This window comes from Thamnophis elegans, chromosome 2, assembly GCF_009769535.1.
Source record: "Thamnophis elegans isolate rThaEle1 chromosome 2, rThaEle1.pri, whole genome shotgun sequence".
NCBI lineage: Eukaryota > Metazoa > Chordata > Lepidosauria > Squamata > Colubridae > Thamnophis > Thamnophis elegans.
In genome coordinates this window covers 76,862,028-76,875,701 of record NC_045542.1, presented here as the reverse complement: position 1 = coordinate 76,875,701, position 13,674 = coordinate 76,862,028, and the positions used below count along the sequence as shown (strand labels likewise).

The 13,674-nt window shown below is 42.4% G+C and overlaps 1 protein-coding gene across 1 annotated transcript in view; it reads right to left on the bottom strand.

Annotated features, from left to right (window-relative positions):
• The window catches only part of STK10 (serine/threonine kinase 10), a 97,044-nt gene that overhangs the window by 18,827 nt on the left and 64,543 nt on the right, over window positions 1–13,674 (bottom strand). Inside the window, exons 8-10 of the mRNA XM_032209331.1 lie at window positions 10,185–10,319; window positions 3,412–3,981; window positions 3,049–3,179 (exon numbers count right to left, since the gene is read on the bottom strand). Coding sequence (XP_032065222.1) covers window positions 3,049–3,179; window positions 3,412–3,981; window positions 10,185–10,319 — 836 coding nt within the window. The remainder of the gene's footprint in view (window positions 1–3,048; window positions 3,180–3,411; window positions 3,982–10,184; window positions 10,320–13,674) is intronic.

The window sequence follows — 13,674 nt, the reverse complement described above, 5'->3', positions numbered from 1 at the left end:
AACAAGCATCAGGAGGTAACAGACGTAGCCAGAGTACTGGAGGCAAATTTAACGGCATCCAGGGTTGCATCGGCCAAGAATTGAGAGGCTGCTATGATCTTAGTTATGTCTTGATGCAGCTGCTCATCCTGGATCAGAATACGGTCCTGGAGTTGACGGAGCCACATAACGGTTGTGCAATTAAAGCAAGAGGCCGTCACTGCCGATTTGATTGCCCAGGCAGAAGTGTTAAAGTTCTTATGCAAAGTAAGTTCCGTATGGTTGTCCTCTGGCTTCATCTTATCAGCCACATCTCCAGAGACTAAAGAGGAGGAGGCAACCAGAGCTGCTACTGGTGTATTGATTGCTGGCAATTGCAGGGCATGGGGAAAAGCCTACTCTACATTGTAGAAGCGGCGATCGCTGCTGCCCGGATTGGAAAAGGTGGAAGGATGGGCCCATTGGTTCTTTATTACCTCAAGGAACAGGGGGGAGCCGGAATCTCCTCATTGTTCGTCGCAGTGTTAGAAAACATAGCCAGATTGGGGTCCCTAGGCTGAGTGACTGTCGGATCCCCAGTTTCAATCTTAGTTGTTTTCTTGGCTTTGTATAACAGAGTTTTAAACATGGCTGGTGGAAAGAGACCCAGAAAGGCAGGGGGATCTGGAGGAACTGAATCCTCATCCTCTGAGAAGCCCATGTCATAGTGATTGTCCTCCCCCAAAATGGAACCTTCACTGACCATGGAGGGGGAAGGGGGCCTGGGGTGCTGCTACCTATGAACCCCTGGGGCCCTGCCAGGGTGAGGGGCTCTGTCTCTCTGGGACATGCTGGCGATACCTCGTGAGATGGGCATAGAAATGAGACGTTTAATACTTTCAGGCAGGAGATCTAGGTCATCAAGATCCTCCTGTGATGGGCCTGGCAATGGTGGATCCTGGGGGGCTAACCCTGCAGAGGTCTAGAAGATCTAGAAGGGCCCTCCAATGGGACCGTATCCCCACCCCCAACGTCTCTGGGGGAGATAGAAGGGGAAGGGAAAACTCCCTGCCTAGAATACCTATGGGATCTAGACGGGGAGACTGAAGGGGAAGAAGGACTGAACCCTCTAGGGGGAGAGCCCAAATGGGTGGATGAAGGCCTGATGGGGAACCTGGATCTGCTGGCTGAACAGGGCCTGGTGGTCTGGGCCTGCTTTTCTGCTCTGGCTATGGTCTTCTCCAGAGCCCTCTGTCTCCTAAATTCATCCCTTGTTGCAGCTCTGGAAGGGCGCTCAGCCACCATAGGTTTGGAGGCCGCAGCCCTGGTTCTGGGCCTATCTGTTTGGTCTTCCCTGCCTTCATTAGAGGCCTCAAATGGGGCCTGAGGAGGCTCAGATATTGCTGCCATCGTAACACTCACATGTCTGGATTCAAAGGCCACTGTAGATTCCACCCGTGCCTGGGCCTATGGGACTGCGGATCTGAATTCAGGTCAATATCCTGCCGGCCTCGATTAATGGCCATGATGTAGGAGACTGGTGGCCACACTGTTCCTCGGTCAGCCTTCCGCACATGGCACTGTTTAAATGGCCACTGGAGCCTCTGAATGTGCTGCCGAGAAGCCTGGAACAGCTGCGACTTGCCTTTTAATTGTTGCGGCTCATCCTTTATTCGCTGCGGCCCCATGCTGACTTGGGATGGCGTGGCAGAAGGCAGTAACTGAGTTAAGGAATCTTTGTGTGCTCCAACGAGGTTCTCAGCGCCAGAAAAAAAACTGCGGAATCTCCTTTTTAAATCTTGCAGCTCGCAGAAAGCTCCAGAGAGCTGTGGTTCGAAGCCCGTCACCCCCGCTGGCCCGGGGATCAGAGCAGGGCTCCTGGTCCGCGGAGTGGGAGGGCAATGCCCCAAAGGGCTTTCCCAAGCTGTGCAAAGCAGAAAGACTGCTCTTGGGCCCGCAGCTGATATAATTTGGAATTTAGAGAAACCAAGCAATTGAATTAAATAGCCAATTATAATGAATTTATAATAATGTTCTTACCTAAGAGCCAAAAAACAGTGCTTGGACCAAAAGACTGAGAGGAAACTGGGAGCCAATGGGAAAGGAGGAATACTAAAGAAATTTCCTTCAGTCTATGGACCAATCAGGCTGTAACAAAATTCACGCGTAACCCCTCCCTCGATTCTACTGGAAAACAGAAGTTTAGGAACAAAGGAGAAGCTTTCCCGTTAAAACTAAAGCTACACAGAAGCACCGTTTAGGTTAAAATAATCATAATGAAGACTAGTGAAGATGGGCTGCCTGCCGCCTTCTAAGGATCTAGAATTTCCTTCAGGGAGAATTGACTCTTTCAATCACTGTCATGAACAGACACCACTTTTGGCCTGCAGGCAGAATATTTTAAAGAAGCTGCTTTTTTCAGCTCTTTCTTGTTTATATTTGCACTTCTGGTCTTGAATTATTCAGATTACATCATGCAAACTTTTTGAATAAATGCAGTTTAATACAACCCAACAACTGCATGCAAGAATATATCTTAGTACAAATCTTGGCAAGCTGAAATATAATGAACAACTCAGGTAAGTTTGTGGTGTTGACCTCTGTTGAACTGAGTTTTAGAAAACTGTTGTTATATGTCACTTTTTTTGATATAATTTAGAATTTACATCTCAAACTTGCCAAACATTTATTGACTCCTGTGTTAATAAAAAAAACCCAGGCAATGAATTGCTGAACTTTCATTTTTCCCTTCCCCATTCTTGTTCTGTTGTATGGTTTAGTGCTTTCTAGATGTATTATTCTACAACTCCCATAAATCCAAGCTAGCCTTTGGCCAAGCTGGATGGAATACTGGATGATAACTCTCAATATCTGGTTCTAATCTCCAGTGAATAGGAACCTCATAGATATGCTTCTTCATGCTGTATTTGAACAAGATCTAAAACGTCCTGCTATTTTTGTAGATTCTCTGATCCAGGGCTGAATCTTATTGCCACCAGAAAATTCTTCCTAATATTTAACCTTTTCACTGATTACCTAAACAGTCTTGCCCATATAAATCCTTACAAACAAAACACAGTTTTAGCTTGCCTGAGGAATCTCATCTCTTCATCCTTCTTTTCATCTTCACTGATGATTTTTGAGGTGGTAACACTCACTTCCACTCCATCAACTACAAATCTTCTTGTCCGTTTCAGTGTCATGTTCTGCATTTTTGCATTCTACACATATAACAAAAGAAACAGTGTAAGAAGACAAAAAGACATTCTGGATACCGGAATAATTATTTATTGTAACTAAACAAAGTGTGCTTTCCCTTCCAACCTCTTCCTAAGCAATGCTTGCCGTCTCTGGTGGCACAAAAGAGAGGCGGCCGGGGCTGTGCTTTTTGCTGATCATTCAATGGAGGTGCCTCCATAACCCTTTGCCCCACCCACAATCTCCAATTCCTACCTTTAGGGACTGGGACTCACTGCCTCTGTTCAGGGACAGATCAGCAGACAAAGAGATGTTGAGGTCCATACTCTCTGAAGCAGAGGTGCTACCGGAATCAGAATCTCTCTTGAAGCTGTCGTTCTCAAACTGAGAAGAGTTCATGCTCCCATTGGGGAGTTTTTCTTCAGTCGGGGTTTCAGGGAGGCTGTTTACAGTTTGGTTTCCCCAATTTGAATCCTCACTGTTTGCTGTCTCAGTGCTTTCCTTTTGGTGGTTGGCAGCCCCATCCTCTGCTGGCTTAAGATTTTCATTGGGCTGCAAAGCCTGGGGGCTGGTGTTTAACTTCTGTTTGGCACCAGGAAGAGCTGAATAACTTTCTATTCCCAACAAATATGAGCGCTCAGCAGTTTCAGTTCTAGCTTCTTCCTCCAAAACCCTGTTGTCCTGCCCATTTATAGCTTCCTTGGCATGCTCCAAAGGCAACTGTGGTCCATTGGCCACAAGCGATAAGCGGTTTTCTTGAAGCTTTTCTCCTTCCAAACCTTGCTGGCTTGCAAGAGAGGAATTCCTCTTCTGAACATCGTGAGGCTGATTGAAGGAGAGACAAGAAGAAGATAATTAAATTAGCCTTTAAAAAAATTTGCTTGAAGGAACAAGAAAGAACAATTAAGGAACAGAACACTGAACACATTGAGATAAAACAGAGACTCGTTCTAAGGAGAAACAGGATCATGTTCTCCTCCAGAAAAGAATCTTTGCAAACAAAACCACTGAAAATTAGGCTGAGGTAGGACATTTGTTTCATCATTGGGTTCTTAGGGAACTTAGAGTACCTAGAACAGTGATGGTGAACCTTTTAGGCACCGAGTGCCCAAACTGCGCACACACCCATGCCCAAACTGAAAGGTACCCCCGTGCGCGAACATGGACATGCATGCATGCACAGCAGAGACCCAAAGACCAGCTGGCCAGCCCAACACTGGCAGTGTGGCAAGATCTTTTTCTTTCATGAGCTTCTGTTTCATCGTTTGCAGGGAAACAGAAGTTCACGAAAGAAACACCACGGAGATCTGACCTGGAGTGATGGCGTGCGTGCCAGCAGAGTGGGCTCTATGTGCCACCTCTGGCATGTGTGCCATAGGTTCACCATCACAGACCTAGAGAATATTTTCCCTCCCTGCCAGCTTATAGAGTGGAGGTGGGGAGGAAGTGGGAGATAGAAGTAAAAGGGAGAGTTTAATTCTCTCCTAGTAATTTGGCACTGATGAAGATACAACTAATTTCATTGTATTTAAGTGCAATGACAATAAAGATTATACTCATGCTTTCTCCTCTTCTGCTTCATCAGTTCATAGAAGATTTCATTGCTGGTCTATAAAATGTTCTCCTTGCTAGAGAACAGCTGCCAAAACCTTCCAGAAGGCTGTGTTTTGACTTTTCTTTGACACTGATAGTGAACTTGAAGTATGTTGCTCCAGCTCACTCTTTGCCAATTTTGCTTCCTTTGGCCTGCCTTTACACTTCTCAGTTTCTCTCCTCCGTAAACCTTCTGTCAGGGTTACAGAATCTCCAATTTATAAACTAGAAAAAGCCGGCAACCAAGAATACTGAATTTTTGTCATGCCTTTGGCATGCTATCACAAGAATAAGGGGAGAAGGATGAGATATTAGACATCTGAGGGACTGAACTGTAGCATTACTAAAGCAGAAGCAGGGATCACCACTTCTACCTCTAAAAGAGCCAACCTCCTCCTCTTTGTCGTATTGTCCAATCTTTAGAATGTCACTACTGTGGATATGGAAATCCAAAGAGTGGAAAAACTCTAGGACCATGACGGCGAACCCATGGCACGTGTGCTGGAAGTGGCACGCGGAGACATCTCTCTGGGCACGCGAGCCATCACCCATTGCTCTTCCAGGCTCTGGCACACCAGCTAGCTTCCCTGAAGCCTCCGAAGCACAAAAAAACTGGCCCTATGGGCAAACCGGAAGTTCAGGAACGGACTTCCGGTTTGCTTGGAGGGCCATTTGAAGTGCTCCAGAGGCTTCAGGGAAGCCTCCCGAAGGTCCCTGAAGCCTCCTGAGTCTCAAAACGACCCTCCAAGCAAACCAGAAGTCACTTCCGGTTTGCTCGTAGAGTCTTTTTTTGCCCCTCGGAGGCTTCAGGGAGGCCTCGTGAAGGTCCCTGAAGCCTCCGGAGGGCCTCCTGGGGATCAGGGAGGCTTTTTTCACCCTCCCCAGGCTCCTATAAAGCCTCTGGAGCCTGGGGAGGGCGAAAAAAGGATGCAAAAAATGGGCGGCCCCTGCGCTCTCCCCACTTAAGGTACGCAAGCCAAAAAAGGTTTGCCATTGCTGTACTATGGTATTCAAACAATTATTTACCCCCTAGCAAACTACTTAAAGCAGTAGTTCCTGACCACTAGAATTCTTAGGATCATTGAGCTAAATACAACTGGAAGGGTGATGATTACTAACAGTTGCATTTATAAAAAACTCAGGATTCCTGTTACCCCAACTAGAACCAAGCATGCTTTTTGGCATATGCAAGTTCAAATCTAAACTGGAGCTGCAGTGAGGAAGGGTTCATTGTTGAAAGCTATCAGAGCCTATTAAAGGTAAAGGTAAAGGTTCCCCTTTGCATATATCTTCTAGTCGTTCCCAACTTTAGGGGGCAGTGCTCATCCCCGTTTCAAAGCCGAAGAGCCAGCGCTGTCTGAAGACATCTCCGTGGTCATGTGGCCAGCATGACTAAACACCAAAGGCGCACGGAACGCTGTTTACCTTCCCACCAAAGTTGGTCCCTATTTTTCTACTTGCATTTTTACATGGTTTCAAGCTGCTAGGTTGGCAGAAGCTGGTACAAGTAACAGGAGCTCACTCAGATACATGGTACTAGAGATTCAAACCGCTGAGATGCCGACCTTCTGATTGAGAAGCTCAGCATCTTAGGCAGTGAACCACGGCGTCCCAATGGGAGCCTAGTAGAAAGAACTAAATTGGGACTGGATTTCCCTGCCTTTCATCTGAGTAAGGAACAAAGGCAGAGCCGATATCTATCTCCTTTAAAGTAGCATGCAATTTGACTTCAGGAAGTCACTCCTCTTGCTTTGAGGATATCACCAGATAATCTCTATCAAGTATTTCTTCCCCACTCTTTTCACATACAAAGGACTGGGGGAAAATGCCAAAAGGTAGAGCTGAAGTTTTCCTGGGAGCAGAAGGCTTCAAGCTGTCCTTCTACATAATTTGTACTAATGCCCACCCACCCCCACTCCTGCCCCATCCATTTCACTTTCTTTTCAAACTGCATATTGCTCACCATTGTACTACTAGAAGTGGCTTCAAGTATTATTAATAATAAAGTCTTGGCAGCTAGTGAAGGCAGTGCTGTGCCAAAATGGTATTCTGCATTTTTAACTCTTTTCTTTCAAAAGGGATGGGAGGGAAAATGCTTTTACCGTATATACTCGAGTATAGGCCGACCCGAATATAAGCCGAGGCACCTAATTTTACCACAAAAAACTGGAAAAGTTATTGACTCGAGTATAAGCCTAGGGTGGGAAATGCAGCAGCTACCGGTAAATTTCAAAAATAAAAATAGATACCAATAATGTTTTTGAATATTTATTTCAAAGAAAAACAGTAAACTAGCGGTGTATTCAATGAAATACTTCACTCACCTCATGATGCTGATGTCCCGCTGTGATGATGATGTCCCGTGCAGCCGCGGGAGCGATGTCCCGCCTCCTATGACACACGGCACAGTGATTCCTATCATTGGATCACTGTACCAGAGGAGGTGGGACATCGCTATGTGGCTGCTTGCCATAACAAGGAGGAGGTGGGACATCGTTGCAGAGCGGCAGGAGGGGGAGGAAGGGGAATCGTAAGACAGCCCTGCATTACATTAGAACGTGAGGAGGGGGGATGGTGCGGTGCGCGCTGCGCGGCAAACTGACACAGAGGGAGGGGAAACTCACAGGGGCACTGGGCCATTCATGAGTGACCCAGCGGCATGGCCCCGCCCCTTTTTCTCCTCCATTTCGGGCAAATTTTTCACTGACTCGAGTATAAGCCGAGGCGGCTTTTTTCAGCCCAAAAAGTGGGCTGAAAAACTAGGCTTATACTCGAGTATATACAGTAATTGCTTTCTCCAACGGAAAACAACATTTCCTGAAATCTCATAGAAAAAGTGGAAGATTCTTGCAGCTTTTAGTTAGGAGATGGCCAAGGCATGAAGGCAGATATTCAGTCTCTCATGGTGGAACCATTCTATTTCAATCTTGATCTCTCTCGCTTCCCCTGCTTCAATTACATTACAAGAGAGGCAACCACAACATAAGTTCTCAGATGAGGCTTCTGCTTATTGGACAGCCAGAGAGGCTGCAAAGGTGAAGACTAAAATGAAAGACAAATTGGACAGAACAGCAGCATTACTACCACCTCATTGTATTAAACACAAAACCACAACAAAAATATGTTCAGAAGAAAACCTCAGAATGAAAAACAGAAACAGAAACTTTATTCATAAGAGCAGGGAAATCTCAAGAAATGGACAGGTTTCAGCCCAGAGCAAGGAAGGGCTGAGTCACTAAAAGGGTAGTAGAGGTCTGACTATAGATTTTTTGACTAGATTTATAGACTTTTGGTGTGGACCAGGAAAAAATGAAATTATGATGTATGGTTTTGGTAACTGGAAGAAATAGATTATAGAAAAAATATAAATCATGTTTTAATCCTAGACTAAGAGGTTTTAAAGAAAATTGGAAACTACTTCCATATTTTCTTTCCTATTTTTCTTTCCTTCATTTGTAGCCTTTTCTTCTCTTTTTTCTCTTTGCCCCTGTATTCTAAATAATCATTATTGTTAATATTTATCTTTCTTTTTCAAAACTGCAATAAAGTTATATGAAAATAATTCTAAAAAGGAAGTAAAGTCATTCTTCACTGCAAACAATCTAAACCTCAGCTATATTTCCTACAAACCAGAAATCTTGGATTTCCTGTGTTGCATTTAATAAGCTTCAGTGATACTAGTATTAGAGACACAAATCTCTTACAAATCCTTTATACTTGCCTTAATGGGAAAAAAAATGTTTGTTACAATTCACAACCTCCATGCAATGAGATACAAATCTGCCTGTTTACTTGACACAGGAGAACCTGAGACCACATGTGAGTGTATATGTGTATCTGTCTCTGCCTGTTTGTCTGTCTGTCTGTGTATGTACATATCTCAGAAGGAAGGCAGGGGAAGTAACATCAGGTTAAACAATCTCTAGGACAAAGAGAAGGTAGAGGGGGCATGCAATGCATTCTTAACCAGAGGTGGTATTCAGCCAGTTCTGACAGGTTCTGGAGAACCAGTAGCGGAAATTTTGAGCAGTTGGGAGAACTGGCAAATAGGCTGGCCCTGCTGCCTCCCAGGTGATCTTTTGTTGCCCTGAACAGGAGAACGGATCTGGAAAGCAGGTTAGTAGAATGGGGAGGGAATGGGGATTTTGCAGTATCCTTTCCCTGCCACACCCACAAAGCCATGCCTGCAGAACTGGTGGTAAAATTTTTTGAATCTCACCACTGTTTTTAACTCTAACTATATTCTACTTCCCACTTGTAACCAAGAAGTCATGAGAAGGTACTGAGCCAGTGTTTTTTAATCTATACCGCTAGCAATATGGAAAGCAAAGCTAACACGTTCCATTCTATCCTACCGCAAAACTACTGCTGAGTCAGTACAATATATTCTTGGTTTTCTTGTGGTTATTCTTGTTGAAAAGTTAGTTTGTACAGGCTTCCAAACACCTCTTTCAAACACTGTCTTTATTTTATTCATGTCAGGGACAAAAGGCAGAAAGAGACAAAAAGCTGAACTTCTGTTTACTCTACAGAAGATTTCATTCTTTTTATCTAGAGATACCATTGACGGATGGGAAGGTGCAGAGTCCCTACCTTATCCCACCTTGTGTCCTACCTTACCCCACTTTGAAAAAAAATTTTTTTAGATCAGGAGTCTCCAACCTTGGCAACTTTAAGCCTGGTGGACTTCAATTCCCAGAATTCCCCAGCCAGCTTTCTGGGAGTTGAAGTCCTACAAGCTTAAAGTTGCCAAGGTTGGAGGCCCCTGTTTTAGATAATATCCTTGTTGTTGGCTAGTGACTCCATATCTCACCTTGCTTGATGATCCTGAATCATTCAATGGACTAAACGCCTCTTCCCCATCCAAATGTCTATCCTTCTATCTGCCCCAGCTAAGCCTGAAAACAGCTGGCCCAGCCCAGCCCAGGGAACAGCTTGCAGTTTTAATCCTAAGCAGCTAAAGGCTACGTTCTTCATAGTTAAAGGTGCCAATAATTAAAACTTTTCCTAGGGGACCTGTTTGTTCACACTATGAGTGCATTTACTGAGAAAGCCATCCTACAAGCGGAAAGGGAAGGCTTGGCTCCCTGCCCAAACATTGTTTGAAGGATTCCTGGCTGCTGAATGAAGAGCAGCCTCTTCCCATCTAAGGAGCCTGTTCTTCCTGCCCACCTGCACAAAAGCAACACAACTCCTCCCCTTTGCAAGTTAGTTGCAGGGGTCAAAGGTGGCCAGCACTTTGCTTTCAAAAATCCAGCTAATGTAATTTGTGGACTCTGAATCATTTTTAATGTGAACATATGTACGTATGCCTTTGTCTACTAATGCATATGTGTATAAGCACACATTCAGGTATGTATAGAGGGGGAAGTAATATTTTGCCTTGTTTCCTTATTGCAAACATCACTTAATGCAACAAAAGGAATTCAACTTACAGAGGCAGATTCTGATGAGTCCTCTTCTTCACCTTCCTCTCTATTGTCTTCAATTTCCTCCATCACTTCAGCCTTTGCCTCTGCCACGAGCTCACGTAAGGCTTTATTACTGGTGACCTTGCTGACAAAAGGATGCTAAAAAAAAAATCAAGTTCATGATGAGCAAACTAGTCTGATTCTCTTGCAAATCTAGAGCAAGTCAGTTTAAAATGAATGTCGAGGCCTTGTCAGCTGCTTCCCCCTTCCTTTGCTACTCAAATATTCATGTACAATACAGGTAGGAAAATATTAGAAAGTGCAGAAAAGAATAGATTAACATTAGAAATTAAGGAGAAAGAACAAGTTGATTATTGTGATATGGGAAGTGTTTTGTCAATGGTTAGAGAATAAAAAAGGAAATTGCAAATAAAATAAGGCAAAAAGAAGAACAGAAAATACATTAAGAGAGATAAATATAAAATGATAATTGTTAGCTTTAGTATGATGAGAATAACTATGTTTAATGTTATTGTATTTTCATTAGAAGATATGTTAAGAAGGAAATGAAGAGCTTTATAATATTTAACTGTTCAATGTATTATAATTTATGGAAGGATGTTGCGCAGAAATATTTGTACCCAGGTGATACACTGCTTATGGAAAGATGGAATGTTTATATTTTTTAAAATTTAAAGATAAAAAACTTTATTAAAAAAATAGATAGTCCTCCAACATATGACCACAATTGAGCCCAAAATTTCTGTGATCAAGTTTGACCTTTGTTAAGTGAGTTTTGCCCCATCTTATGACCTTTCTTGCCAGAGTTTCAAAGTGAATCATTGCAGTTGATAATTTAGTAACACAACTGTCAAGTGTACCAGGCTTCCTCACTGGTTTTGCTTGTCAAAAGTGGCAAAATTGAATCGCATGATCTTGGGACACAGCAATGGTCGTAAGTATGGACCAATTGCCAAGCATCTGAATTTTGATCACGTGATCATGGGGATGCTGCAAAGATTGTAAGTGTGAAAAAATGGGCATACCGTATTTTTCGGAGTATAAGACGCACCTTTTTCCCTCCTAAAAGAGGGTGAAAATTTGGGTGTGTCTTATACACTAATTGTAGCCCCACCCACCCATGGGCCCCACTCCTTTGGCCTCTGCCTCCCAGCAATTTACCTCTTTGCAGCAAATGGGGGCTTGCAGAGGCTTCAATAAGTTATAGCAACCCCTGCAGCCTCAAACAGCTGATGATCGGGAGAAATTGAAAGTGAAACTTGCTGTTTGCTCCAAGAGGCAAATTGCTGGGAGACAGAGGCAGATTTTTTTTTTACTTTGTGCTAATCAGGCTGTTTGCTGCAAGAAGATAAGTCAACAACTATAAATGCCTATAGAATGTTCAAATTATTAGATTTATTTTTTAAAGACTGCTTTATTATTATTCTAGACAACTTAACAAAATGAAGAAGGTTTTAAAAATAAATGCTTGATCTGAAGAGGCCCAGTGCTATATTGTTTTAAAAAGTGCTATTCTTTTTAATAGCAGAGAATAACTATACTTCCAGAAAGCACATCTATTTTAACAGCATCTGTACAAGTATAGTCTGAAATATAACACTACAAACAGTGTATATTGTCTCTACTATTGTTGCAAGGAGGCAAATTGCTGGAAGGTAGAGGCAAATATTTTTCCCTTGTCTTCCTCCCCAAAATCTAGATGCATCTTATACTTCGGAGCATCTTATACTCCGAAAAATATGGGTAAGTCACTTTTTTCAGTGTCGTTGTGACTTTGAACAATCATTAAGGAACATTTGTAAGTTACAGACTACCTGTACAATGTATTGATCATGAGTTACAGGCAATAATCTTGCAATCTCTAACTTTAAAATAAATAGTCATAAATCAGTTTCTGCATTACTGGGGCCAAAACATTCCCAGAAAATGTTAGGAGCTAGAAGTATATTTACTTATCAGACTTTTATATAGTCCGACTGGTTTCTTTTACAGTTGTGGAATATGTGCACTTCCAAGTAGCAGTTCTACACAAACATGTAGCATAATCTCTTTGACAGTGAAACACTGGAAAATTGCACAGATAAGGCAAAGAGAAAACAGAAAAGACATAAGGGCTAGCTGCCTCTTACAGCTTTAGAAAAACAAGTTTTTATTGCTTAATAAGTACAACTGTGAGCTGGAATTTTAAAACACTCTGTTTAAAATTGGACACTGCTGCTATGAGGTAAGACAAAATTATGCTCTCAGGTATGACATTCAATCCTTGGGACTTCGGTAAGCATCACTATTCCTACCTTCAGAAGCACTATGCATTAAAAACTGCATTCCTATGAGCAACTAAGGAGCTGAAATATACAAAATGTTATGTTAAGTGTCCTTCCATCATGGATAAACAGGAAAGAGAGACTACCTAATCATGTACAGTATATACAGAGACTTACCCGGAAAAAAACCAGTGAAGACCACTTACTCTAGAATTTACATAAAATAATTATACTTATTTACACAAAAGAATTACATTTTTTACCTTGCGATGTTGGCATTACATGAACAATCCTTAATCCTCTTTTAGAAGTACACTTCCTCTAAACCCACAGGAAGGGAACAATCTCACCAAGCAAATCCATGAAGCAGCCGTCAAAGTTTTATTAATTTGTTATTAAATTTATATGGCCACATATGTTCACTTACATGTGATTCTGAGAGGCACACCCAGTTAAAACACAACCATTAAAATCTAGTAAATATATTAAAAACAATTAAAAGCAATATTTAAAAATTAAAATTTAAAGACGACATTAAAACATTTTTAAATTATTTTTTTTAAGATAAAATTTTAAAAATTCAGAGTTTTCCACAGTAGATCCTATTGCACACTTTCCTTTTGTTAATTATGTCAACATAGTTTGGTTTTCACTATTCTTCTGCCAGTAATCAAATTAATAATAATCAGATTAAACTTCACCCCTCCACCAAATAGGTAATTTTTTCCCTGAAAGACAAAGTTAGCAGTAGCAAACAACAATTGCATCACTGTTCAATGCTGGACCAAAATTTAAATCCTTCCTAGTACCTATCTCTTCCTGTCTATAACCATGTTGCTTCTATCTTTACAATTTATATCGTTTTATTTGTTTCCTAGTATGATTTGATTGCTTATTAGTAACCTATGACTATCACTAAGTGTTGTATCTTATGATTCTTGATGAATGTATTCTATTTTATTTTTCTTTATGTATACTGAGACCACATGCACCAAAGACAAATTCCTTGTGTGTCCAATCACACTTGGCCAATAAAGAATTACATTGTATCGGACCTGGTTACCTGAGAGACCGCCTCCTGCCAGTCACCTCCCAAAGACCTATTAGGTCCCACAGACTAGGCCTCCTCCGGATTCCATCTGCCGGCCAATGTCAGCTGGCAACCCCCCCTCCGGGGGAGGGCCTTCTCTGTGGCTGCTCCGGCCCTATGGAACGATCTCCCCGTTGAG